Source organism: Mus caroli, chromosome 5 (assembly GCF_900094665.2).
Source record: "Mus caroli chromosome 5, CAROLI_EIJ_v1.1, whole genome shotgun sequence".
NCBI classification, from domain to species: Eukaryota; Metazoa; Chordata; class Mammalia; order Rodentia; family Muridae; genus Mus; species Mus caroli.
The window spans coordinates 79,281,952-79,309,342 of NC_034574.1; the positions used below are offsets into that span (position 1 = coordinate 79,281,952).

General features: G+C 34.8%; 1 protein-coding gene across 1 annotated transcript in view; it reads right to left on the reverse strand.

The window, feature by feature from the left end:
- Uba6 (ubiquitin like modifier activating enzyme 6) overlaps positions 1-27,391 on the reverse strand; it is a 57,986-nt gene extending 30,595 nt beyond the window's left edge. Inside the window, exons 1-14 of the mRNA XM_021163706.2 lie at positions 27,274-27,391; positions 25,342-25,404; positions 19,917-20,011; positions 18,970-18,998; positions 15,700-15,794; positions 14,592-14,703; positions 9,766-9,846; positions 8,232-8,354; positions 7,976-8,099; positions 5,649-5,752; positions 4,254-4,316; positions 3,188-3,264; positions 2,511-2,577; positions 699-842 (exon numbers count right to left, since the gene is read on the reverse strand). Coding sequence (XP_021019365.1) covers positions 699-842; positions 2,511-2,577; positions 3,188-3,264; positions 4,254-4,316; positions 5,649-5,752; positions 7,976-8,099; positions 8,232-8,354; positions 9,766-9,846; positions 14,592-14,703; positions 15,700-15,794; positions 18,970-18,998; positions 19,917-20,011; positions 25,342-25,404; positions 27,274-27,344 — 1,248 coding nt within the window. The 5' untranslated portion in view covers positions 27,345-27,391. The remainder of the gene's footprint in view (positions 1-698; positions 843-2,510; positions 2,578-3,187; positions 3,265-4,253; positions 4,317-5,648; positions 5,753-7,975; positions 8,100-8,231; positions 8,355-9,765; positions 9,847-14,591; positions 14,704-15,699; positions 15,795-18,969; positions 18,999-19,916; positions 20,012-25,341; positions 25,405-27,273) is intronic.

Sequence of the window (27,391 nt, forward strand, 5' to 3'; positions counted from 1 at the left end):
TTCTTGTAACAGAATCAAATGTTTTAATTATTTTTTGTTTTGTTTTGTTTTTCAAGACAGGGTTTCTCTGTGTAGCCCTGGCTGTCCTGGAACTCACTCTGTAGACCAGGCTGGCCTTGAACTCAGAAATTCACCTGCCTCTGCCTATCAAGTGCTGGGATTAAAGGCATGAGCCACCACCGCCCGGCTTAAATGTTTTAATTCTTATGATGCTTTTATCTTACACAGCTCTCAAATTTAGACCATTCCTATATTCTCTATCTTCAGGCAGTATCAGGCATTAAACCTGAAAATTTGTGATGGCAAACTTTCTACAGAACTAGTTCAAGAGCCCAGAGAAGCCCAAAATGGTAAGTAAGCCAAAATAATAGAGAAAAATTGTAAAACAGAAACTCATTGCTTATTAAAATACATGTAAGAAAATACATATGAGAAAGCAATTGGGTTATATCCCAACAGACAAAATATATGCTTCTGTTAGCTTCAATTAAAGAATTAAATTTCTGAATTTTGATTACATAATTATTTGCCTTTTCTTTTATATTTAATATATAATATATATATATATGTATATATGTAATACATAATAGTGTATATAATACTAAATATAAAGATATATTTATACCACACTATAATTAACAACACATTCATCTTATGGAACACTTAAAATGTAAAGAAATAGGAAATACTGAACTAACCCATTGACACAAAGGTGAAAACTTCCCCGTCACAGCTTTTAAGACTTCTTGGCTAGCAACACCCCCAACTGCAGCAGCGAGTGGGGGTAAAAAGCCTTGGGCAGTCCACGAAAGCCAGTGCACAATGTCAGCATTCACTTCAGGCTAAAACACAAACCACAGACAACAATGATACTAGCAGTACTCACATACAGGACCTGTGACTTCAGGAACTAAGTTATCAATAGCATTAGAACCTAACTTCCAATACACGAACAAACCCAACCAAACTGCCAAATTTCCTTCCTAAATAAAAATACCTTAATCTCATAATAAAATACCAATTTGCATGTTACCTTAAGCAGTGTTTTTTTTACTAGTCTCTGTTCAATTCTGCTTTTCTATCTGTGGTCTAGATTGCTATTTAGAGTATCTGGTGTCAGAGAGAAAAACAACTCAATACCCTCTTTTTGTTGGTTTGTTTTTTGTTGCTGTTGTTCTTTTGGTTTTTTGTTGTTGGTGGTTTTTTGTTTGTTTGTTTGTTTTTTGTGGAGACAGCCTTGGCTGTCCTGGAAGGCACTCTGTAAACCAGGCTAGCCTCAAGATCAGAGATTTCTGTCTCTCTGGTACAAGGACTAAAGGTGGGCACCACCACCGCCCGGCTTCCCTCTTTCTTATCCCCAACATCACGTAAATTGCAAAATGACAAACTTGAGGGAGGAAAATAAAGCAATTCTAACCTGCAACTCCTCAGCAAGAAAGAAACACCAAGCAGCCTTTCTGTTGCTTTGTGGTTTTCTTCACTGTTATCTTCTGTAATAGTATCTCCCATTTTCTTCATATCATGCTTTCTTTGTATCCTTTCTCTATCACCTCTTATTGTTTAATTTTCAATACTTCTACATCTTTACTCATTTACCCTAATTCCTAGAGTATTTCTTGTCTACTAGTACTAAAGGTGTAATTCTTATTTACAACTGACATTTTTTTTTTAAATTTTCTGTATCTGGTTTGTTCTTAAATTGTTACTGTCACTACTATGGTCACTCCTTGAGCAGCAATGAGGATTAAGAGTTCAATAAGAGGATTCCCACAAAGGTTATCATACAAAGTCAGGAAAAAAAAAAGATGTTATGTCCTAACAGGTGAACAAAGAATATTATATAAACATAAGAAATATGGACCAGCAAGACAACCCAGTAACTGAACTCAAAGAACATAAAGTGGTACAAGAAGTAATGCAGATCAGAAATTAATGATGTAGAAACCAAAATAATTAAACTAAAATTCTGTGAAAGGATAAAAGATTAACATACTGTCAAAATAACGAAAAGGAAGAAGGAAATCCAAATAACTAAAACTAGAGATGAAAAAGGTGTGTGATAGAAAACACCGAAATGCAGAAGAATGGGAAATACTTATTAAAAAAAATAAACCAATAACTAAGAAAATCTAGGGAAAAAAAGAATAACTATCTAGACATCTATGATCTATCAAATTGGACCCAAAGGATACTAAAACCATCTAAATGGGACATACAATGAGCAAACAGAATGAAACAAAAGGGATAAGAAGCCTAACAAAACAAAGTCAGGATCAGAGTTTTATTGATGAGTTCTACTTTATGAAATAAAATTATTTAATGTTTACAACTTGTAAGCTAAGTTCATCTAATTTTATAGATACATAAAACTAAAGTAGAACAAAAGCGTTTCTTTATTAATGTCACAGAATTAGTAGGTAGCATAGGGAAGATCTAAATGTAGGAAAATATTAATATGTATTTATGTTATAAACAAATATATAGCCAACCATAATTTTATTGATATTTACCTTCTCTTCCAAGGTTTCATTTATAGATACTGTTAGCTTCAACAGTTCATCTGAATCCTGCTGACATCTATAGTTTGAAACAAAAATACAACTTCAATTTTTTTGAATTATCACCAAGGTTATATTCAAAATATAGTACAATGTGTTTTAATCTAACTTCAAAGTTTAATCTAACTTTTAGGTTTTTTTAAGCTTCAAAGTCTTAGCTGTCTTATAGTCATAAGACATTACGTCAAAATCATGGTCATCTAAGACAACATATGAGATTTAGATTTAAACAAGGTAAGAAGCTTGCAATTGCTAACTTAGGCTAGAAAACATTATCACAGATTGCTAGTTCACCAATTAGAAGAGGTTCTGACTTTAAAACCTATAGATTTTAAAGTCTCTAAATATGAAAAATTCCCGTGTGGTATGATTCCATTCTTACAAATGGATCTTTCTACTTCCACCAATAATAAATCACCTTAAATGTCATATTTGTGCAGTTTACCATATTTACCAGTAATGTAATAATGCTACTAGTTATGTTAGTAATGTAATTAAAGGTTAGTTCTATTTTCAACCTATAATTTTTGAAACATGGTTTTCATAAAGAGAGAGAGAGAGAGAGGGGGAGAGAGAGAGAGAGAGAGAGAGAGAAGAAAAAGCATTACTTTTAGAACCAAAAGCATTACCTGATATTTGGCTTACGGTTGAAGTTCTCCTGAAACTGGTCCAAGGCAAGCATAGCGACATGAATCTCTAAAGGTGCCTATTTGGAAAAAAAATATTGTCCAACATTTGTTAAGTGCTATAGATTAGGGTAAATGTTTTCCAACTATTATTTAATTTCACCCTCATAATAGAGTGTAATATAATGATTACCATTAGGAAAGTTAAATGATTTGACATCAAGACAATAAAGGAATTTTAAGAAGCATTTTCCAAATAACCAGTGTTTACTAGGTTATTCATAATAAATATCAGCTGAATGCCAGTAATAATGCCACTGGACATGGTGACACTTTTAGCCTCAGCACCCAGGAGGCGGCACTCAGAAGCAGGTGGATCTCAGATTTCAAGGTCAGCCTGGGCTACATAGACGCCCTGACTCAAAAATCTAAAACCAAATCCAAAACCAGAACAGCTCCAAAAAAATTTATTAAAAAAAAACAAAAAACAACTGTTTTTTTAAATTAGTGTTTATAAATTTGGAAGCTGTTCATTTCTTATCATAATATATTTACTGTTAAGATAAGGTATCATATCTAGTATTATAAAGCGGAACATAACAGCTTCAGGGTGTATCTCCCTATACTACATAAAACTCTGTGGCCAGTGAAATGGTCTACCACCAAGCCTGATGACCTCTGATGGAGTCCAACCTCTGACCTCCAATCAGAGGTCATCTCCTTGCTGGTTATCTCCTTGCTGCTCACCTGCTACCTCCCCTGCACATAAAATAAACAAATGTCCAATAGAACTGCATAGTTGAGAAAAATCTTACAGTAATGCCCCATCTATATATTACTAAAATTACTTAATTATCAAAGCTAGCAAATCACCAAAGTACAACTCATTCTACTCTAACATTTTGTGACATGAATTCTCATTTTAAATCCTTCAATTTGAACTTTAAATATTGAGGTGAAGAGTAGAACCTTTAGAAACAATGATTAATCCATTTTAAGTTTTGAATCATTTACCAAATCCCATCCACCACTCCATTGCCCCTTTCAAGCCTTCAAAGTAAATATTTACCTCAGGTTTGCTAAAATCTGCAATAAGGCACCTTGGATGTTTTATCTGGCTCTCCAGGGGTTCCTAAGAGAAAAAAAAAAAAACAAACATTATTTCACAGTACATTGAGTGATTATTTTGCAAAACATTTAGGGCACTGGAAGCAACAGATCTTTCTCTAAGGCTGAAAATTGGTGAGGGTGGGCTGTTGTAATATTATAGTTAATCACATAATGTAGTTAAAATGCTCTGTAATATCTCATTACTACACTAAAAACCACTTGTACTACATAGTTACTTCAAGGAAAATTAGTGAAAACTATCTTTATAATCCCAAACTTTGTCCTAATGTAAAAGCTACCATGTATTCTGATATCATTAAGTAACTGAGACTAGTTATGCCTGCTAAGTCTTGGGTAGACATTTCAAGCTAAAATCTGCATGAGTGTAAAGTAAGAATAGAAAGGCAAACCAAAGAAAAATTTGAAGAGTAACAGTTCCCCAAACATCACCACACAAGAAATTATTTGATGCACAAAATTATTTAATTAAAACTTAGGGTGGGGAAAGAGAAAGTATACAGAAGCAGATCTCATAAGCTGTCCTATTTTAATTGGCTTAACTAATGTGAACAAAGCCTTGAAGACTAGTTTTTTTTTTTAATGAAAAACACAAAAACAATGAAGTTAAAACCTTGAGATCTTGAAAACCCCCTATAGCCTGTAGCAACATCATCCTGAAAAGCCCAACAACTAAAGACATGTTATACATCTCACACTGAGAAGCAGCCTGTCAATTTAAATAAGACTCATTAGTTCCAAGAAAATATCATTCTCTACACTCTATCTATCAGCAAGTTTTTCTTTCATGACCAATAGTCAATGTGAATCATACTACATTTCAAACATAGTAGTTAAAATGCAGATTAAAATTGTAGTAACAGGAACTAACAAATAATTGAGCCATAAAGTGTAACAGCTCTTGCTGCATAAAATGAAAACACTTTTATCTTTTTCTTGGGCAGTAAAACATATGATAAATTCTTTCATTATTTAGGAGGATATAGCTCCTTTGAGGTATAATCACAATCATACACATGAGATAGTCTAGCTATTAAACCATATAAACTTGTATTTGCCTAACCTTTGCAGTACAGAGGACTGCACCAACTAAGAATGTGTGTAAGCTATAGCTCTAGGTCTGTATGTTATTTTTATAGTATCAGTTTGCCCCTGGTTGATTTAATTTTATTCAAATTGGTTATAAATTTTTTTAAAAAGTTTAGTCTTTATGGTAACTTGATATTGAGCATTTTATTCTTTTGGGTTATTCTCTCTCTCTTTCTCTCTCCCCCCCCTTCCTTTTATAAAAAAACAAACAAACAAACAAAACTTTTTAAGCAGAAAAGATACTTACAAAGCAGAATGTTTTAGGAGTCTTCACCTGCACGGCTATGCCTCCATGTAAATATGGGTCCAGTTCTGTAGTATCACCAATGCTGAAGGAAAATGGTGATATGACTGCAAGAAAAAAGTAAACATTATAAATAGGTACAATCACAAAGATATAACTCTCCATTTATAAAAGTAAGATTCTAAAACAGCTTTGTTCTTTGTAGGGGGTTGGGAATCTGTTAGTAAACTATACCAAGTATTTCTTCCAATGTGAGCTTTGGGACTTAAAAAATAATTGAGGAAAACCAGTGTGTAAAGTAAGCAATGAGAGGTACTTACAATAGAATATTAATATAAGCTACATAATCTCTGTACCATGTTAACACTAATTTTATTGGTACATGAAAAGATAAAAGGAATAAAATACATCTCTGAAAAATACATTCAAGTACACAAAGACAAGTCATTTTATTTGATGAAATTGCAAAAGGCTATAACGAATGTATAGGTACTTTCTGTGTAAGACAGCATAAAGAACTTCTCTACTGGTATATAATAAAACCATGATGGGTGGCTGACTACTAAGGAGGAATAGCAAGGATATGTAAAAAACTTTTCACTGTCAATCGACTTTGTTATTCAACCATTTAATAATTAAAACTTAATTAAACAGTAAGTTCTATTAATCACCAAGTAAATTACAATACTTATAAATATATAAGTGAATACTTAATAGTCATACATTAAATAGAAAAAAATAAGCAGACACCAAGCTAATTTGATATTTGGAAAGAGGAGGAAATCTAAAGTGGGACTCAATCACAACGCTATTTAAATGCACGTGCAGACATATCTATATTAATTTCATAAGACATAAATATACATATACTCTTTAAGAATTAATGTGTTTTATTTTAGTTATTTAATTTTTTCATAGAACAAAACTATCTTAAGGGAGGAAGCATCAAGTATTAAGTGTTTGATTTAAGCAACTTTTACCCAAAAGTAATTTTTTCCTACAAATAAAGTAGGTTTTAAAGTAAAAGACTTGATTTGTTGCTGTCAGGCAGTTTCTTACTATATAGGTAGCTCTAAGCATCTCATCTGATCACCACATTCTCACACTAAATGGTAGCCAACGTAAACAAATTTAATTCCAAATTATCAAGTTGGCCAACTTTCCCCAAACAAATACAAATTCTTTAACATTATGATCTGAACCTCTATTTAAGACAAATGTACTCAAACATCAAATTAAAATGCATTTGCATACCAAAAAACACCATCAACAGGGTGAGTGACCAGCCACAGAGTAGAAGTAAGTAATCTGCCAGCTGTATTTCAAAACTGCTAATATTGAGACTAATTTCAACGACACAAAAGAAATACATAAAGCTGCTACTCAATCAATAGGTCAATGAATTTACAGAGTTCTAAAGAATAAAAAACTGGCAATACATATTTTTAAACGTGCTCAATATCTTTAGTCATCAGGAAAACGCAAATTAAAACATATTTATCAAAATCAAACAACCCAAACAAAAATGACAAATGCTGGTGAGGATGTGGAAAAAAAGGACCCTTCCTGGGGTGATTATGTTAACTGGGGCAATCACACCTGAATGTACTTTTTAAGTGCCCAAAAGATACAAGTGAGTCATCGCCACAAAGTTATGCTGCAAATTGTATAGCACTTTATATTTTAAACACAACTACAGGTAAAATACAAATTATATAGATCAATAATGATATAAATTATTTCAAATGGGCCAGACATATCCATTCACTATCAACTTTCTACTTTAAAAATGGGTGTTCTCTCAAAGCTCTGACTTTAGCATCCTCTATCCCCTTGAGTAATAATCTGTAAGTCCTCTAAAAGCAAAGCAAAGAGGGGAAAAACAGACTCCAAACTTGCCTGCTTAAATATTCAATCCAGTGAACACAACATAGATTTGACAATCATCTCCATTCACAATTTCACTGCCATCTCCTTCACACTTGAATTATCATCATATATTCCCCCAAACCTACACAACTTCTTACACCCCTAAAGTAGGTTGCTCAAGCAGGAATCTTTGTCCACTTACAATTTTTCATAACTGTATTCTTACTCGTGTAAAGATTTGAAATTTCAACTTGTATTTTCTCATAGTGTATTTCTACACTTCACTTTCTTCCTTGTAGTATTACCATGGTTCAGTATGTCCTCCCTTGAATATACTGATTTGAAGCTCAGAGATGTGAATCAAGTCAATATGAGGCGATGTGTTCAAAACACCGAATGAAGTATATGTTTATAAATAGGTTAAATAACTAAAAGTAAATTAATAAAACACGTAAACTTACCAGTTATCTGTTGTACAGATCCATTTAAGCCTGTCATTCCATGAATTTCTCGAAATGTTAGGAACTGTCCTGTCTCAAGCTTGTGAGGATGACTTTCAAGGCAAGTGACGATACCTGGATTAGCCTAAAAATAAGAGTAGGTTATTGACCACCAAGTTTTTATATTCTATTATTTTTTACAAGTTTTTATAAATAATCATCTATGAATATTAAAAATTAGTACATATACCCCTAAATTGTATTAAAGTAATCATACTTGCGTTATGTTTGAAATGAAAATTTCTTTTGGTTCTTCTCCTGTTGTATCTGAAACTTCAAATTCATCACCAAAATCACAAAACAACCTGGACCAAATTCCATGTACATCTGTACTAATGAACTGAAAAGACAAAAATAAATGTATGTGAATAGAAAAAAAAAACCACTTCAGTTATCTTACAACAATTCATGACTTCATTTAGAATTAAGTATATTCCCTGAAATGTAACATTATTCATGTACAGAATGAATCATTTATAAATTAGTTTGGGGATCAAGAAATGTGGTATTTGGTGAGTGGGTTTCTGACACAATGAAATTAAAAATACCTTCAATGTATCACCATTACATACTCTTGTTATTTCAATAACAAAAATTCTGGCTTGGTCATAAATTTTAAGTTCAATACATAAGATACAATTATCCTAGTTGAATTGCCTAGGAATGAGTAGTTATTATTTTACAGAAACAGAAATGAGTGTACACTCACCAAAAGCACTAGTTAGTGGAAATTAGAAGAGGACGTTAAGCTGGGAGAAGTCTACAGAAAGAAGGCCACAGACGTCAAAGTGCAAACCAAGCCAAGAAACGTACACATGAGGTTCTTTAATACAGTAACAAATGCTCTATTAAAAATTAATTTTATAATAATGGCAGTCTCTATCCCAAGATTCTGTAAAGAAATTATGTTTTTGTGCTTAAAGCTCTTTCTATAGGCATCACAAGTCTATTCAGCTCTAAAGAAAAACAGTCACATAATTTGCATCACAATGAATCCACTTAAAGTGTATCATTAAGGTTGTACATTCTCTGAAGGAAAATTCAAACGTTCTTCCTATATATTCCTGATATAAAGAATCTAGCCAATAATATATGAATATATGCAAATAAAAGTATCAGTGGGACAGTATAATATGTACAAAAGAGAACAAGAAAGAATCAGTATTAGATCATGAGAAAAGACTAAATGCAGGCAGTAGACAAAGTTATGAAAGACAACAACAAAGCTCCTTGCTCCAGTTTGAACTGCCTTGGATATTATTCTAGGTGGTGGAGAACACATGACATTGTCAGAAGGTAAAATCAAACATGGAACTTTATAACTTTAGAATGACTGTTTTGTGTAGAAGAGTCAGAATGACATATTCTGTGTAGACTGAGATTTATATGCCTGAGTCTTCTTAATTTGGGGGTGTGTTTTGTGTGTGGGTGTGTAGTTATAAATTGTTTCTTTGTTGTGCTTTTTTGGTTAGAGTCTCACTACCTAACGTGGAACTTGATGGGTAGCCTGGGCTGGCCTTGAAGTGCACAGGTGTCTACCAGCCTTGCTCCCGACTCCTTAGTGCACCTCTATGCCTGCTTATCTACAAGTCTTTAAAGATAAAAGTTTATTTAAAAAAATCATCTTAGTGTGACTATACACACAAAGCTCTTTAGTAACTTAGTGAAAAGCTATAAACTGGAATACGAAAAATGTTCTTCCTTTAGTTAGCTGCATATTAATATTATAATTATTAAATTACATGTATTACCTTAATTGGAGGGCAATGAGAATGGCAAAAATTGTTGATCTTCTTTTGTAATGTCAGTTTTATTTCAGTCAATACTACACACTGTTGAGAATAAAATAAAGATCAGAAAGTACACAATAACTTTTATAATATACCTTCTCAATAAGAAACATATAAATTCAAATTCTACCAAAGAATCATAGTTATCTTCACAAAAGTTACTATCCTATATTGAATTCTGGCCTAGAATTAATTATATATAGAAGTACAAAATGGCAAAACCAAAATAAAAATATAGAGAGAGCATATGCTTATATAGAATAAATTCCTTTACTTTAAAGAACTCACAATTAGAAGCAAACCTTACACCCTATGTTGTTTTGTAGTCTCCCAACAGAGGGCTGGAGACTTACCTGTCACTGTCCTACAATCACTAATCTAGCTAACAAAACATTACTCAGACAAGCTTCAAGAGTGTCAATTACAATTTTCAAGCATATTGGTCATAACTCTCTAATTTCTGCATTCAATAGATTTACAAAATAAACCTTTATTTACAATAATATTAGTAAAATCACAATATTATTTAAGATTGCAGATAATTTTCAGTACTTATTTTTTATTAACACTGTGATAAAAGTAGGTGTGAAAACAAGATTTTGAAATAGATTATATGGATAGAGGTCAAATAATTTCTTGAAAGCCATTTGCCTATCAAACATCAAAACCAATAGATTCTCAGTTCTATGCTTTCCTCAGTGTTTGCACTCTTATGAGGTATGCCAAGAATGTCCTGATCACTCTTTCTTTTTAAAACTTGAGGCAAGAGGTAATATCTCCTTCATGATAGATAAAGACTTACTGCCAAACAGCAGGTTCTCTAGCTCAATGTTTCCCTTTAAAGCCACCCACTACCCAATACTCAAGGAGGCATCTAAGACCTCTGTATTGCACTGGTTGAGAGAAGAGCAGAACTGGTGGTAGTAAAAAAGGAAGCTAAGATAATGCCCATGCCCTAAAACTTCATCATGTAAATTGTATATATTAGTAGGCTGTGTCATACGTCAATATATGAACATACTACATACTGGTAAAGCTAGACATTCTTTTACACTTTTCCCCACACCGGCATATGTTTTTATGAGTAAAGACAAATGAACAGACACACACATACTCATAAACCAAGTTTTCTTTATGAACATACTGAAGCAAGGGCATTTATGTTTGATTACATATGTTTAAGGAGAACAGTGCTGCAGTGAGCATGGGCATGTACCTCTATGGTAAGCTGATTTCATTCAGATTGGTTACATACCTAGAAGTGTGATAACTACGTTTTTTTTAATTAAAAAATTTCCCTTTTGTGGTAGATTCTTGCCAGAATGATTTTTTTTTTTTTAATAATAGCTTTCTAGTTTGAGTGGGTAAGATTTTTGAAGTTTATTTTGTTATTCTTCATTTTATTACATAGTGGTCAGACAGGACACAGTATTTTTTTCTTTGAGACAGGGTCTCATGCAGCACAGAGTAGCCATGAACTTGGTGTGTTGCTAAAGATGACACTGGATTTCTGGTCCTCCTGCCTCCATGTTTAGAGTGGCAAGACTTCAGGCATGTCTCACATTTATTTAATGCTGGCATTTAAACTCAAAAGCTTTGTGCATAAGCAATCTATTGACTACACTACATTCCTAGTCCTCACTTCTATAATTTTTGTGAATATCTCAAGATTTATTTTTAATGTCCTAATACATGGTATATTTTAAGGAGTGTTTCATGTGCTGAGGACGTATGTTCTATACATGCTGCTCAGTATATTAGCTATAGTACTTCAATGTTGCATTTTTGTGTGGGAGAGAATTGAGAAAGGGTATCATTATAGTTGGCCTTGAACTCAGGACTAACTCAGCATGTTTTTAAGCTATGACAATCCTTCTTTCCTTTTTTCTTTCTTGGCCTCTCAAATACTGGGAGTGTGTGTTCCCACAACCAGCTTGCTGTTTGTTGTGTCTGAAGATCTGTACAGTGATGATATTGGAAGTTCTAACACTGTCCTGGATCCTACTTCTCCTTTAGATCTAATGCTTGTTGTCAGATATTGAATTGATTCCTGATTAAATGACTTGCTGTTTTACAGTTTTGTTTTTACATCTATTCTGTGTAAGAATACCCACTCTTGCTCACTTTTGGTTTACAGTTGCATGGAATCTCTTTTTGTACACACATACACACTTGACATCCAGAGAAGGACTCTGGGGGTTTCTTTCCTATTTTTTTTTAATTTATTTACTTATTATATGTTAAGTACACTGTAGCTGTCTTCAGATACACCAGAAGAGGATGTCAGATCTCATTACAGATGGTTGTGAGCCACCATGTGGTTCCTGGGATTTGAACTCAGGACCTTCAGAAGAGTAGTCAGTGCTCTTGACCGCTGAGCCATCTCTTCAGCTCTTCTTTCCTATTCTAAGAGGATTGCCATATTGCCCTGAATCATGGCCTCTTCTTGAGCAAGAAACTCCCATTTCCTCTAGGATGGCTGGAATAACTAGGCTAGCTCTCAGAATCCACTTGTCATAGTCCCACCCCAGTGCTGGCAAAGCCATGACCTGTTTTTTATCTGAGTGCTAGGACTTGAATTCAGGCCCTCATGTTTTCAGAGAAAGCAAACTTACGTAAATTATATTCTCAGGCTTGGAATACCTTTTTCCCATTTTTTTTTTTTACACTTTCAGTCTCTGTGTGCTCACTACTAATGGAGTTCTGATAGACACTACACCGTTGAATCTTGTTTTAGATTCAGTCCATTTGCATCATCTAACTGGGGAATATAGTCCACTTACACTTAAAATTAATACAGATAATATAAGAATGTCCATTTTTTCTATTTGTTTTGAATATCATTTGTTTGATTTTGCCTTTCTTCATGGGAATGAAAAACAACGTCATTCCATCCCCTCTTGTTAAAGTTTCTGTTGAACAGTTTGCTGGCTGTTAAATGAGGGCATCTTAGAATGTGAACTGCTCCTCTATGTGGCTTGGCTCTGCACTTTCCCTTTCTGTGTCTTCTTTCCAAGTGGGGTACTCTCATGTATACACAATAGTAGGTATGGTTCTTTTTCTTCTGGATGTGGACTCCCTTGACCATCTTTTGGCAGGCTGGTCTGGTAGTAATAAATTCCTTCATTTTTTCTGCTATATCATGAAAATGTCTTTTTCATCTTGGAAGGATAGGTTATATATAACCAAGTATATATATAAAGCTCGCTGAATTACTATCTTCTGAAATGGAATGATATTGAGCAAACTACAGTAAGTCTAATGGAAAGACTACATATACTTGTAAATAAGAGAGGCATGAGATCAGGAGCTCATCAGTGGAACTTGTACATGGCACACAATTACTGTAAAACTGAGTTTTATTGCCACCTGCCTTCTGTTTCTGGCAATCTTACTACAATATGTCAGGGACAGAATTCTGCATGGTCATAATCCCCTTAACTATGAGTCCCAAGATTACAGAGGCCTGCAGGTAGAACTTCTTTGAATAGTTTTTTTTTTTTTTTTTTTNTTTTTCTAGGCATCTCAAAAGGGAAATGTTTGTTTACTGGGTTGTCAATGATCTTCAAAGCTCTTTTCATTTCTTCCTCTTTTATTTCAAAAGGCCTGCTTCTAAGATCAGATAGTCTCTCTCCCTTGATCTTAGTCTACCGTTAGAAACTGTCAACTATATTTGTCTCATTTGTTTAGCTCTTTCTTCTACTGTTTTTCCAAGATTTTTTTGTTGATTTTTAAAAATTTCTTATGTATTGTTTTCTTTAATTTCTTCAAATATTCCTAGAGGTTCTTTATAGCTACTGCTTTCCTTTATCAGATACTTCATTACTAAGTTTTCTTTGGCATTGCACACTAGAAAGTACTTTTTTACTTTTGGAATTGACGTTTTCCTTGGGTTCCTATGTATGTTAAAATTTGTGTTTCTGATAGATCAATTTTATGGCCTATTCCTTAGTGTTTTCTGTCAGTATTTGTGAAACATAACAAGGTAATATATTAAGAGTATAAATTATATAAGGCCTAGTACTAGCTCTAGCACTTTTAATCTAAAGACTTGTGTTCATCAGGTACTGGAAATTTTTTCAGCCAAAATTTTCTGCCCTTGTTTTCTTATGTGCAGTACATGCATGTGTAAACTTTCTTAAGTATGTTTGTATAAACCAGAGGCAGCATCTGGTGTTTTCCTCTATCACTTTCTACTATACTTCTTGAGACAGTCTCAGACTCATCAATTAGCTAGGGTGGATGTCTAGGAAGCAATGGGGCTCAGCATGGGTGTTGGGGATCTGAACTCAGTTCTTTTGCTTGGATAGCAAATAATTTACCCACAGAGGCACAGAGGCATCTCTCCTGGGTGACACCGAGTTTTACTATTTCTAGAAATAGCAATGTCATAAAGTAAACTTTTTCATATAGCTAAATTTTCTTTTAATTTTTTACTCAAACTTTTCCTGATTTCTGTGTTCTACACTGTAATTTACTCATATTTATTTTTCAACTCTCTAATGCTTATTAAGCCACAGTTTATCAACTAAATATTAACTTTTAAAAGATATAACCAGAACAAGTAAATGCATATTGTTAAAAACCATTGAGTTTCAACAGCATATTACTGCTAAATACCTTTCTTACATCAACGAGTTCTTAGAATTTTTTCTCAAATGGAGCACTTAATAGGTATTACTTTAACCTGATGTCTTTTGTTCTGCTCCTCAATGTATTTGGTTATATCAGTTTTATCATATAATTTCTTTGGAATGTATCAATAACATTTAATACAAAATACTAACCTGATATTTTTCTAAGAAAGAGAGGTCTGTGGTTTCATCAAGAGGGGCAGAGGATGATGAGACCTGAACATATGGATTTAGTTCTGCAATACGATGAAGTACAGCTTCAGCCCTAGAAAAATATAATTTTTCATTTATTATTTTCAGTCTCAATGTTAGACACTTAACATAAGAAGGACCTAACATATGAAATTTTAATGAAAACTAAATATACTGTAGGTAAACACAGACTTAAATTTGTGTTTTCTAAATTAATATCATCTTATGACACACTTTATAGCACTTTATATATCTTATGACATTCTTTATAGCAAGCTTAACAATCTTCACATATACCCGCTTGCTTCTAATCTCCAAGCTTTCAAAGTCTCCTAATGACAGCAATACTACAGATATCATTTACCCATGAGACTAGAAAGAGACTGTCAGAGAGGATGAAGAGTATATAGGCAAAGCAAGGAAGGCAATAGAAAAAAAGTAACGGTATGTGTGTGTGTGTGTGTATATATATATATATATATATATATATATATATATATATGTGTGTGTGTGTGTGTGTGTGTGTGTCATGAAGTTTAGAGGATATCTAAATGAAGGAAGAAAAAAGAAGAGGCTAAGCAAGTCAGTGTGTGGGGCAAGGGGATAAAAGCAAACTATAATGGTATATATGTATCAAAATGTCATAATGAAACCCATTACTTTGCTAAATAATGTTTTTTTGGTTGTTGTTATTTTTGAGACAGGGTTTCTCTGTGTAGCCCTGGCTGTCCTGGAACTCACTCTGTAGACCAGGCTGGCCTCCAACTCAGAAATTCATCTGCCTCTGCCTCCCTAGTACTGGGATCAAAGGCATGTGCCACCACGCCCGGCCTGCTAAATAATGTTTTAAGTTCCTTTAATAATGTAAAATTCATTTCTAGGTAACAGGATAAATGTATCACATTTGACAAAGGAGATAAATAAATGCCATTACATATTTATGTAAGGCGGTGTGAATTTCCCTTGACAAAGTAAACAGTTATATCTAAACTGTATTCTCTATACATAAAACATTTTTAAATATAACAGTTAAAAAAAATCCCATGACAATGTATCAAAATATCTTTACCTGTTTCTCTCATTAACAACATCATCTTCACACAAGAAGAAATTGGTCCCTAGATCCCATGCTTGGCATTTTTTTGTATCATGAATTGTCAGGGCCTTAAAAAAACAAGAACAATACCTGTTAAGTCCAGAACAGAGCCAAGGTGCATACCACCTCTAATGCTATGTACAGTGTGCTGGAAATACTATGCATACATGAGTAATAAAGAGAACTTAGTGGCATAAGAATTGAAAAGGATATACAAGTACATCATTATTCAGAAGACAGGATTGTAAACACCTGAAGAACTCAGAGGAGAAACTACACAGTGAGAAGCTCCGAATTTATGACATTAGCATGTTATAAAAATCAACATAAAGAAAACATTCAGAAAAACATAAAAATATTTAAAAATTCCAAACTCCATATGATAAAGGTAATGGAAAAACTAGAAAAAAAAATGTAACTTTTATCACATCACATACCATATAGAAAAAGATGAATTTATAATGAATATGCTGGGATAATATATATTTTATTGCTCTTGAATATGAATGCTGAGTATGCAATATCTTCTCCATCCACTAGATAGACTGGCAAAGTCCAATGATTTGACAAGTTGCATTATGATGGTACATGGAGGAGCCTCCATGGAAAACAATTCAGTAAAACCTCTGGCAATAAGACATATATATCCCCTTGAACTGAGCAATCCTATTTTTAGGAATCTGTCCAAAACACATTCTTAGAAAGATTTAAAAGCACTTACAGCCAAGGTTATTAAGTATAATTCTATTAAAAACACTAGAAACAAAATGTACATCATCATGGGAAAATTTGTCCAATGTGATACATGTGCACAATTTTACCTTCAAATGACTATTAAAAAATAAAACAAATAATTATCACTATTCAGTAATCGTAGGGACAGGATGTTAAACAATAAAAAGCAAGGCACTTTAAGAAGCACAGGAAGAGACACATACATAAAGTTGAATGGAATATTTATGTATACATATATTTGCTTATATTTAAATACAAATGAGTAAATAAAATTTAAAAGTGGATGGCCTTAGGAGGGGAAAAAAAAAAAAAAAGAGTATAGAAACCAGACTAACCTGAAAATATTTTTTATTTAATGCTTAAGTTTGAATGAAATAAACATAAAAAGAAGTAATATTGAATTTAAAAAGTGACACTAAATGATACTTAGAATCCAATCTGAAATAATCTAAACTGCTTTTGTGTAGTTGGCATGACTGACTGGAGGAGTTGTTGAATATGATTTTTTTTTATAAAGCTATCAGTCAAAAGTAAGGGATTTTAGAAAAGGATAAAAGATATAATTTTCAATAATTAGTAATATTTCAATTGTATTCTGAAACCACGTCATATAAGTAAAATATAATATAGGGCAAATGGACTGTCATTAAAAACATGAATTTTACAATAAATGTACAAAAACAGAAAGTAAAAAAGTAATCCATTCCTATAAGGGAATTAGAAACTTAATAAATCCGAATACAATTCAGTGCTTCCTGATGACTAACATTTCATCTTTATCCCTCAACAAGACTTAAAATGACAAAGACTCCAGGTGTTATGCCAAAAAACCTCAAAAACGTAAAGATTCCACTGGAAAGATGAACCAATTTTTATATTAAAAATAGACTATACAATGAAGAAAAACACAACACAGTATATTTAAATGCACAAGTTTATCATGGTACATATGTAATCAAAGTTCAATAGTCACAGCTGAGGGATGGTCAGGATGACTTTTGGAGGGTGGTAAAAATTCAGTATTTATCCTGCTTTTGTACATGCAGTCTACACACTTTATAGTGAAATCAGGTAATCAATAAAGAGAAAAATATTTCTAAAATACTATTACAATTAATGAACAAGGGGGAAATGACAACTACAATTAATGAAGTAATGAATCAAGATTCTGATGGTTAATGGCTAAAGTAATGATGAAGAAGAGAAAAATAGGTTATTATTGTCTCCTGGTAGGACATTGTATACTTCCTGTGAAATAGTCTTGCTAAAGGAATCAAATCTCATTTTGACTCTGGCTAGGACTACCAGTATATAGGAAAATATAAGACACAGTATATGCAACATTTTTTTCCCATTCTTTCTATTTTGTTGGAGATAGGCCTTGCTATGTAGCCCTGGCTGGCCTGGAACTTACTAGGTACACTAGGCTAGGTCTTCCACCTGTAGGTCTTTCTCCCTCATGCCTTCGAAAAGCTGGAATCAGACATGTGCCACTATAAATGTCACAAAATAGCTACTTTTTTCATTAAATAAATTTTGTTAGGGTGAAAAAAATTAGGGAAGGAAAACCTACAGATTAAAAGAAAACGATACAATATACAGATTCTCCTTGGCACCTGATTAGAACAAAATAAACTTTAAAATAGATTTGTCAACAAAACAAAGCTGAACTCTCAACTGGGCATTTTGTGCTTATGCTAGCAAGCTTCCAGGGTGGCACCAACACCCCATACTTCTGAAAGTTAGGCTTTTGGATAACCCTTTCCTCTTGATTATGACTTAGTGTTGTCTTTCTCTCGCTTAGTGCTTGATGAAGCCAGCTGTCCAACTATCAGCAGCTCTATGGAGACAGGCTAGAAACTGAGAGTAACCTCTGGTCCATAGCCAGTAAGGAACAAGGTCTGAAGTACCACAGAGAAACAAAGCTGGCTACAACCAAATGTGAGCTTTGCAAACAAATTATTTGACAAACTACACTCAAAATGACTATAGATCCTATAAATACTGTTTACAGTCTTGTGAAAGATAGTAACCAAAGAGCAGGCTAAAATCTTTGCCCATGCAAACTAGATATAACAATGATGCTGTTAAATTTTGAAGTAAATGATTTTATAGTAATAAAAAAACAAATACATTTAAGGTGTTAAAACCGTACTAAGTTGTGGTTATATTAAAGATATATACTAAAAATATTTAAGAATGATAAAACAGCTTGAGTTCTTATGAAAAGAATTTAGCAGTTGCAGACAGCAGGGACGGGGAAGCAAATATATAAAACATACATGTATGTGGAGTTGGTAACCTAAGCTGTGTGATAGGTAAAAAAAAAATGTGTTAGGTGACTCTTTTTTATGTTTAAATTTTCAATAAATTAAGAAAAAGAACAACAGCATTGATTCAGTTATGTAAAATAGAAAATAAGACAAAGTACGTGATCACTGCAAATCAGCAAAAAACCAAAACAGTTCACAATAAACAACTTTTCATACCGAGGGTAGACACACTCACCTTAATCCCTGCAAGAACAAGATTCTTTGCTGTAAAGGAAAAAGAAAAAAGAATAACTTAGCTTTGTAAATTCATACCAAACACAGATTCATGGAGTTTCATCACACTTCTGAGTAACTGTAACTTTTTTTACTTGTTTAAGAAAGTTAGACAAGGGCTGGCGAGATGGCTCAGGGGGTAAGAGCACTGACTGCTCTTCTGAAGGTCCTGAATTCAAATCCCAGCAACCATATGGTGGCTCACAACCACTCATAATGAGCTCTGACGCCCTCTTCTGGTGTGTCTGAAGACAGCTACAGTGTACTTATTTATAATAATAAATAAATCTTTGGGGCTGAGTGGGGCCTACCAGAGCGAAGCAGAGGTCCTAAATTCAATTCCCAACAGCCATATGAAGGCTCACAACCATCTGTACAGTTACAGTGTACTCATATACATAACATAAACAAATCCAAAAAAAAAAAGAAAGTTAGACAATACGAACTGATACAATTTTGCATAGTCAAAGCGTTAAAAGATATCTATTCATTTTTCAGTGTTTTAGTGAATACACTATGAAACCATAATAAAGTAAGAATCATCATTTAGCCAGGTCTAGTGGCACATGCCTTTAATCCCAAGGAGACAAAGACAGATGGATATTTTTGTGAATTCAAGGCCAGCATGGTATACATATTGAGTTTCAGACACCTAGGGTTATATGGTAAGACCCTGACTAAACAAAACAAAACACAGAACAAAGGAATGCTATTTAATAGTTACTAAGGTTACCAAATAAGAAGTATTGGCTTTGTTTTTGGTGGAAGACCATACCTCTGCTACAAAATATCTTGTTAAAAAATTTGACCAATATTTGGAAGCTAATTTCCTTTAAAGAAAATAAGAGTAATATTTTTTATCTTATGCAAAAGAATCATAGAAATTGTAGAAAAAAAAATACTGCTTACCAATTTCCACTCCAAGACCACCCATACCACTTAAGAAGACACAGGACTTGGCCATCTTCTGCATTGCTGTGTCACCAAGAACATATCTCTGGCGACTATATGTAAAGCACAATGAAAAACAAAATCATTATTTCATCAAATAAAATATGCCTTAAAGTTTCATTAACTAACAGCTACAACACTCGATTCTGTCCAGAATTGTTTTAGATAAGTTATACAGCATTTACAGTTAACCAACTGAATTGCTAGCTAATTAACTTTAAATGTGATGTCGTTTGTCACCACAATCCACATTCTAACAGAGCAGAGTTGAGCAGGAACTGTCCTCTTTATACAATTATGTTAGGTAGACTCTCAGTGTTCCATTCCCTCCTGTTACTCGCATTTCATCATTCCAGGGGGTCACCAAAGGCCTGGAATTCTGCTATCTTTAATCTAAAATTCTGATAACAAACAGGATTTTGGAGAGGAAATTTCATTTTTTTTTTTTTAAGAGAATCGGTCATGTAATTCTTGAGTTCTATTTTGCATTGAAGACCTGGTAAAGCACAATTAGTTGGAACTTGTTACGTTACACATCTGAAGATCAAGCAGGATCAGGTCAAGGTTTTAAAAAAAAATATGCACTGGAAATTAAAGAAGGTCAGCTCAATGACAAGTCAGTAGCAATAATGTGGATAATACAATTCCAGTAAATTCTTATGAGAGTCAGAAGTAAGAGTTTGGTGTAAGCAAGAAATAGTTTTAGTAACCTTTGGTTATATTTACTTCTGAAATTAAAGCACTGACATATTTAATGTATATTAAAATAATTTACATATTTTAGTATTTAAAATCCTAGAAGTATTGACTAGTTAGATGGAAATTTGAATCTTTATCATTTCCTTCCTTGTTCTTTAAAAAAAAAATAGAATAAAGCAGAACTTTGAGAGAGTAGGTAAGTTTATTCACTTGGGAGTACTAGGGAATGACCTCAGAGAAGGAGAACTATCTATGAACTGGGCTGTATCCTCAGCCTAAAACCAAAAAGTTCATTTTCAATCAGTACATAAGACTTTAGCTTTAGAAGAAAAAACTACACATTTTCTCCCATTATGTCTGTTAAGAGTGTGTCTGGCCTGTTTCACCTTTATGTGAATTAGCTCATTTTGAATATGTGTCTTGCTTTTTTGAATAAAATTACATTGGAGATTCTCCTCTGAGATTATGGTTTTTCACTTTAAAGTTTTTACTTTAATTAAATATCATTTTCTCCTTCCAATCTCTTCTCCCTGACTCCCTATACTTTGTGTGTGTAAGATGCCAGAGCCTATGAATTTTTGAGAGAACAGAGACATGCACACACACATGTATATGAATATATATTCCTAAATATATAAACAAAATCTGTTCAGTCTATATAATGTGTATACACTCATGTATATACACGCTCAGAACTGACTACTTGTTATTAGGAAGCCAACTGGAGGACACTTTCTTGGGTACACTATTTTCTCCCACTCTCAGCAGTCGTTAGTTGCCTTTAGTTATTTGTCTAAGGTTAGGACCTCTTGAGATTTCCCTCTTCCACATTAACAGGATTTATTTATACGTACATGTGGGGGCTGTAAGGGTGACCACAGGGGCCAGAAGAGGGTATCAGACACCCCAGAACTGGAGTTACAAGAGGTTCATGAGCTGCCTGCTGTGGGTGCTAGGAAGGAACTAAGTTTCAGCTTTCTGCAAGATCAGTATGTGTTCTTAACCACTGAACAACCTTACCCATCCACGTTTATGAGATTTACTCATTTGGATTAATGTAAATGCTCAGTTATTTTCATTTTTTCTGATCTTTTATACCAATGACACTACTAAGTGTGTATGCCATAAAGTAGTGAAAAGGACCAGGAAAAAGAAGTCACCTAGTTGTTTACTTTGAGAAAGTCCTAGCTACTAAAATTTCTACCTTTGCTAAAAGAACACCATGTTGTCATATTTTAACACAGCAGTCCTAAGTGTACTTTCTTGAAGCCATACAGAACTCATCTAATCTCTCTGAAGAATATATTATAATAAGCATCTTCTCTCTGAACACATCCAATTCTGTAACTCCTAATACAAAATCATTTCCATTCCCTCTGAATAGTCTAAACATTTTCTTCTGGATGTATGTCAATAATCTTTATTACATGTCAATATTATTTACTAATACCAATATTCCAGGAGGTTGGCAAAATGCCTAAATGGTTAAGAGCATTTGCTACTCTAACAGACAACCTGGATTTGGTTCCATCTGTAACTCCAAATCCAGAAGGATCTATGCCTTCTTCTGACTTCTGCAGGCTTCAGCCATGCATGTGGTGCACACACACATGCAGATAAAAACACTGTATATATACATATATAACATGAAATATCTAACTTTAAAAAAAATAATATTTTAGGTTTTTAATGTATTCACTGTGCAGAGAAAAAATAGGAAGAACTTCATAGGGGTACTATAAAAGGTCACATAGTAAAAAAAAAAAAAAAAGTAAAATATTCAGCAAAATGACTATGCCACTCACTATGAGACAAATAATCAAACAATTCCGTAAGTAATACACAAAAGTACCAGAAACTATGCAATGCAGAGATGACTTGTATATAGTTAGGAACAAACACTTTCAAAATGAGGTTAATTTAAGCTGAATTCTAAAGAGTTCAAAGAAAGACGGCTCAGTGGTTAAAAGCACTGACTGCTCTTCCAGAGGTCCTGAGTTCAATTACCAGCAACCACATGGTGGCTTCACAACCATCTGTAATGGGATCTGATGCCCTCTTATGGTGTGTCTCAAGACAGCTACAGTGTACTCATTANAAAAAAAAAAAANAAAAAAAAAAAAAAAGAGTTCAAAGAGTGATCAAATAGGAACAACCAGGATGCGGCTCAGTTGGTAGAATATGACTGCCTGGCAAGCACAATGCCCTGAGTTCAATCCCCAGCACTGCATAAACTGGGCCTGGTATAATTCCAGCTCCTGGGAGGGAGGGGTTGGAAGGATCCAGAAGTTAAGTTCATCCTAAGCTATAAATTTATGGCCAGCCCTGGTTACCTGAGACTCTACTTTGGACCATTGTGAAATAATAGGAATTAGATCCATTCTCCTGTTTTAAATAACTGGAGAATTTAAAGTTAACTGTTTAAATCACAGTAATGATACAGTGTGAATTTATAACATGAATACAACTAAATATAAGACAATAAGAGCACAAATTTTCCAATAGAATAAGCATACTAATGTATAGTTTTATGAAACTATGATAATTATAGTATATTACTAGTGGTTATATAATTATATAGTTTATGTAGTTAAGTAAAAGTTTAAAACTAATGATAATTACACTCAGTGAAGTAAAAACTAAAAAGTAGGGCTGGAGAGATGTTTCAGAAGGTAAAGTGCTCAGCACAAGCCTGATGATTTGAGTTCTATCCCTGGAACTATGGTAGGAGGAGGAAACCTCCCCAAGTAGCACCACCAGCTGGGAAACCAGCATCAAATCCAGTGTGTATCGATATTTCATATTCAAACCATAACATTAGGACTCATCCTCCATTCTTAACAGTTCTAATATCACACTAGTATCAAAAGTCTAAGTCCATAGCATATTCTGTGATGAGAGGCAAACTCTTAGCTGTGAGCTGAAAAATAAAAAGCAATGTTACATACTTCTAAGATAAATTAGCATAGTGAGCATTTTCACCTATTTGAGATAGAGAAGGGAAGGACAGAATCAAAGCCACCCTAAAACACTGGATCTTTGTCCAGCATCTGCTGCACATGGTATCATGATTGTTACCCAGCCCTGCCCTTACCAGCTGGAACTACATAATCTCTCTCTTGTTGGCTCTAAGTACTGACTGCACCTTTCTTGAACATACATTTTTTTCATGTACTGGCTTCTCCATCAACCCAGATAACTGACTGGAGCTTAAGCTTCATCTTCACAGCTCCATGTATAGCCCTGTCAGATGCTGCCTGCAGGATCCTGACCCTTCCACCCCCGGGTCTCATTGCAACTCAGTTCCCAGTCAAATGACAGCATTTCCCACTGTACCATTTGGCATGTAGAGACCTGACAGAACTTTTCATGGATGTTCATGCTCCCCTCATAAACATGTTTCTTAAAGTATTGGTAAATAAACCTTCCAGATCTTCCCAATATAGGTTTCCAATATATGGAAACTCTACTCTAGCATACTAATTTCCCTGAAGTTTGTTGCTAAAAATATTTTAGTGAGTGTATGTTTGAATACTGCTGTAGTATACAAGTTTGTATGGAAAAGTCCAAGGGCAATGTCTACAGAGTCGGTGCTTTCCTCCCATCATGTGGGACTAACTCAGGTTGTCAGGCTTGGTGACAAGCGCCTTCAGTCACTGAACCATTTCTCTAATCCACGGAGATTTGGTTATATACACCTGAAGCTGAGAACTTAATCTGAGTTCATTCTTTTTCTTTGTTATATGGTCTTACGATGCAAGGAGCAGCAGATTCAGCATCGTTATATATCTTAGTCTTCCAGAAGTCTCGAAGAGTCACTAAATTCTCAGACTCTCAAACTTATTAAGTTAGGAGTATCAGTGAATGGACTTTGAACAGTGTACTGGCTAGTTTTGTGTCAACTTGACCCAGCTGGAGTTATCACAGAAAAGGAGCTTCACTTGAGGAAATGCCTCATGGTAGGTCATCTTTTCTTCCTCTCTCTAGGCCCTACCTCCTAAAATTTCTACATTTCCTCAAAAGTACCACCACTAAGGGACCTTTAAATAAATGCATAGAAGACTCTTCCTATCAAGGTATATCTCACTTAAAAAAAAAAACTCTAATTAGAGTTCATCCAAATTATAACTCTGTCATGAATTTCTCTATTATCTACATTGTATTTTCTTGAGAATTCACTAAAATAATTTTCCTCTAAATTTGACTGAATAACTGAAGAAACCCCTACACTATCAAGAATAGTAGTAAAGGGGCTGGTGAGATGGCTCAGCAAGTAAGAGCACCCGACTGCTCTTCCAAAGGTCCTTAGTTCAAATCCCAGCAACCACATGGTGGCTTACAACCATCCGTAACAAGATCTGACTCCCTCTTCTGGTGTGTCTGAAGACAGCTACAGTGTACTTACATATAATAAATAAATAAATCTTAAAAAAAAAAAAAGAATAGTAGTAAAACCCATTTTCTAAACTCAAGACATTTACTTTCTTATTAGAGAGTAAAATTACATGCTAAAACTTTCATACTATATATAACGTGAGAAAAATCCCACAAAAATCTCAATTTTAATTTAAAAGAACTTGTAGAATATCCATATGAAATTCTTCACAGGTATAGCCATCAAAAAGACTATGAGATTCTATACTAACCATTATAAAAGGTGGGTTTTAGTCTCTGAAGTTCTTACCTGTATAATCCATCATCGATTTCCAAAGATTCTGTTGTCATGGTAGGTAAATTTTTACTTGCACTAGGGGCGAAAAAACCCAAACTATTAAACAGCAAATATGGCACTTAATTATTCATACTCTATAACGTGAAATTCAATTGTGCATGAAACCAGATTCCCAAGTTACTAAAGGTCCGTACTGGCTGGTTTTGTGTGTCAACTTGACACAGGCTAGAGTTATCACAGAGAAAAGAGCTTCAGTTGGGGAAGTGCCTCCATGAGATCCAGCTNTGGGTCATTTTCTCAGTTGGTGATCAAAGGGGCAGGGCCCCTAGTGGGTGGTACCATCCCTGGGTAGTCTTGGGTTCTCTAAGAGAGCAAGCTGAGCAAGCCAGGGGTAGCAAGCCAGTAAGTAACATCCCTNNAAGGCCTCTGCATCAGCTCCTGCTTCCTGACCTGCTTAAATTCCAGTCCTGACTTCCTTTGGTGATCAACAGCAATGTGAGAAGTGTAAGCTGAATAAACCGTTTCCTCCCCAACTTGCTTCTTGGTCATGGTTTTGTACAAGAATAGAAACCCTCAGACAAGGTCCTTCCATACAAAATGTATTTTTTTTCTTAGGTATCATCTTCCTTAGAGTTTTAAAATGTGTTGAAGTTAATTTCACTAACTGTTGCTATGTGCAGTGCTTGCTGTAGAGATTTTTAGAGCAACCAGACACTAACTGTACTTTAAGCACTATCATATAATAAAATCAGCATATTCACACAACATATACTAAAACTATATATAAACCTGTAGTGTCCTATCATTTTGTTTCTATTTTACACACTTTATTGCACTTGCTATTCTATGTTACACACAATGACTTTGGTGAATTAAAGTTCTGACTAAAAATGAGAAGGGGTTATGCTCAGCTGCTTAATGGCTATGGCCAACACTTACTTTCCAAAAAGCTCTGTCTCACTGATTGTTTCAAGAATATGATCAAAAACAGTCACGCCTGATTGCACATACTTGTAATCTCAGAAATTCAGACGAGGAGGGAGGAAGCCATCTTTGGCAAACTTGGAGCCAGCCTCAGAATCAATATAATGATAATAATAATAATAATAACAACAACAACAATAACAAATCATCTGTAAGACCAACTAAGGGGCAGTTATTTGTATTCAATAATATTTCTTAAGTCGATTTTGGCAGCATTGGCCAGGGCAGACAATACTTCCATCCAGTCCTTGAAGTATATGTCTCAATGTGCAATGTAAAGCTAGTAATATAAGAAATCCATCAGTTCTATATTTGGTATGTAATATTCATATACTGGGTAGGATACAAGCGGGGCTTTCTTAACTGTAAGAGAACTAACGCAAACACTGGTGAGAGTATACCAGGACCCCAACCCCGGAATTTTGCAGGCTGAGAAAGAAAAACTCCAAGATCCTCAGCGGGAAATAATCCTAGGAACCTTGGGCTCCGCCCCGCGCTCCAACACCCCCGTAGTAAACGGAGAGGATTCTCGGGGTGTCCAGACTGCAACGGATTCATCCTGACTTGCGCTCTCAAGAACAGTTTTCCTAAGGAGCACGGCTGGAGGAGGAGGATAGCGCTCCGTGGCGCTGAAGGAAGTGTGCCAAGCAACAGGGGCCACAACCCTCTCCTGACTGACTGTCCGCTCAGAAGTGGTGACCTGAGGGAAGGATGCTGGACCCGACCCGGGAAGAGCGAGTCTCCTCAGCGGAGCTCGAGCTGCGAGGGCAGCGCCCACGCCGCCACACCCACCGCCCGCCGGCTCGCTCGCTCGCCTGTTCGCCACCTCGCTAGCTCCCTGTGGCTCCGCGCGGCCCCGTGGCCTCCGCGCGCTCCGAGCCGCCTGAACGCAAGAACGGAGCCCGCGTCGGCGTTCCTCCGCTTCTTCCCGCCCAGCCTGCCCCGGGCCAGGCCTCTCACCCGCACGCTCCCCAGGAGGAGCAGGACGCCTCTTCACAGGAAAGCACAGCCAAAGGCTCGGACCGCTCCATCGCCTTCCGACAGACTGCAGCGAGGCGGGGAGGCAGGCGAGGGGGCG